This window comes from Manacus vitellinus, unplaced genomic scaffold (assembly GCF_001715985.3).
Source record: "Manacus vitellinus isolate BGI_N305 unplaced genomic scaffold, ASM171598v3 ctg7180002433279_pilon, whole genome shotgun sequence".
Taxonomy (NCBI): Eukaryota; Metazoa; Chordata; class Aves; order Passeriformes; family Pipridae; genus Manacus; species Manacus vitellinus.
The window spans coordinates 1-1931 of record NW_021938459.1 but is presented as its reverse complement, the minus strand read 5'-3'; the positions used below and the strand labels follow the sequence as shown (position 1 = coordinate 1931).

The window sequence follows — 1931 nt, the reverse complement described above, 5'->3', positions numbered from 1 at the left end:
AAGGCATGGCCTTTATCGAGGCCAAGAACTACATCCACCGTGATCTGAGGGCCGCCAACATCCTCGTCTCGGAGGCGCTGTGCTGCAAAATCGCCGATTTCGGGCTGGCCCGGCTCATCGAGGACAACGAGTACACGGCTCGAGAGGGTGGGACCCCTCCTCCCCCCCTGCCCCGGGCGTGCACAGAGCTTGGGGCACGGCAGGGGACCCACCCACCCGGTCCTCTGGGGGTTCCCCACCGTGCCCCGGAGGGCAGGGGGGGTGCCCCAGTGACAGGAGCTGCAGGGGAGGGGGCAGGAGGGGGTGCAGGGACACTTTTTCCTCCTCCATTCTCTCTCGTTGGGGGGGCACGGGAGGGGCTGCAGGACCTGGGGTTGCACCGACCTGGTTTTTGGTGGCCTTACTGCAGGGAACAGGGTGCAGCACCTCGAGCCAGTGGGGCGAAGGGGGGTTGGATGCCCCAACAGGTATCGGCAGGGACTGATGCCTACGGGGTTTACGGCGATTAACCGAGGGGTGATTCCCAGCTCTTTCCAGGACGCTTCATTCCCCTCCCTCCCGCTGTTTTTTTCTAGGGGCTAAATTCCCCATTAAGTGGACGGCGCCGGAGGCCATTAATTACGGGACGTTCACCATCAAGTCGGACGTGTGGTCCTTCGGGATCCTGCTCACCGAGATCGTCACCTACGGCCGGATCCCGTATCCAGGTCAGGATTTCCCGGCAGCTGGAAGGATCTCCCGTGGCAGCGGGGCTGGCACACGCGAGCGCACGCCCACGAGTGTGGACATGCACTCCCGCACGCACACACGCTCCCAGCCTGGCTCCCTGCCCTCCTCCGCAGCCAGGGATCCAACCCCTTCCCGAGGCACATCCCCAAAAGACACCTGGAGGGGCGTTCAGAGGCGGTGGAAGGGGGTGGAAGCTTCCCCAGGGGGTTTGGGGTGGGACCTGTGACATGGGGGTGACCCCAATTCGATGTCCTGTGTGTGTCCAGGAGGGGATGACCAGCCCCAGAGTAGTACCTGTGACATGGATGTGACCTCAATTTGATGTCCTGTGCATGTCCTGGCAGGGATGACCATCCCCAGAGTGGTACCTGTGACATGGGGGTGACCCCAATTCAGTGTCCTGTGTGTGTCCAGGAGGGGATGACCAACCTGTGACATGGGGGTGACTCAAACTGAGTCCTGTGCATTGTCCTGGCAGGGACGACCTGCCCTGGGGTGGTCCCTACAATGGGGGGGGGACCCAAATTGAGACCCACACGCAATGTCCAGGCGGGGATGAGCAGCCCCAGAGTGATACCTGTGACATGGGGGTGACCCCAATTCAGTGTTCTGTGTGTGTCCAGGAGGGGATGACCATCCCCAGAGTGGTACCTGTGACATGGATGTGACCTCAATTTGATGTCCTGTGCATTGTCCTGGCAGGGATGACCAGCCCTGGGGGGTGGTCCCTACAATGTTTGGGGGGGACCCAAATTGAGACCCACATGCAATGTCCAGGCAGGGATGACCATCCCCAGGGCGGTACCTGTGAGAGGGGGGTGACCCAAACTGAGTCCCACGCATTGCCCCGGCAGGGATGACCAACCCCGAGGTGATCCAGAACCTGGAGCGGGGGTACCGGATGCCGCAGCCGGACAACTGCCCCGCGGAGCTGTACGAGCTGATGAGGCAGTGCTGGAAGGAGAGCCCCGAGGAGCGCCCCACCTTCGAGTACATGAAGAGTGTGCTCGAGGACTTCTTCACCGCCACCGAGGGCCAGTACCAGCAGGAGCCCTGAAGGGCCACAGGACCCGCTCCCCCGTGTTGGGGTGCTGGGAGTGGTCCTCTGTGTCAAACCCCCCCAGACTCCATGAGCATCACGCTGTTGGGGGACTCTCCCCTGGACCTCGGCAGTAAAGATTTGGAGCGCTCCAGACTTTGGG

The 1931-nt window shown here is 62.4% G+C and overlaps 1 protein-coding gene across 1 annotated transcript; it reads left to right on the top strand.

The window, feature by feature from the left end:
• Nucleotides 1-5: 5 nt before the first annotated feature.
• On the top strand, nt 6-1925 carry LOC115307234 (proto-oncogene tyrosine-protein kinase LCK; the record flags this gene model as incomplete). Its single annotated transcript, XM_029958378.1, has 3 exons — nt 6-147; nt 576-707; nt 1584-1925. Coding segments are annotated over 3 exons (477 nt in total), but the record flags the coding sequence as incomplete, so codon positions are not given.
• Between the last annotated feature and the right edge of the window lie 6 nt (nt 1926-1931).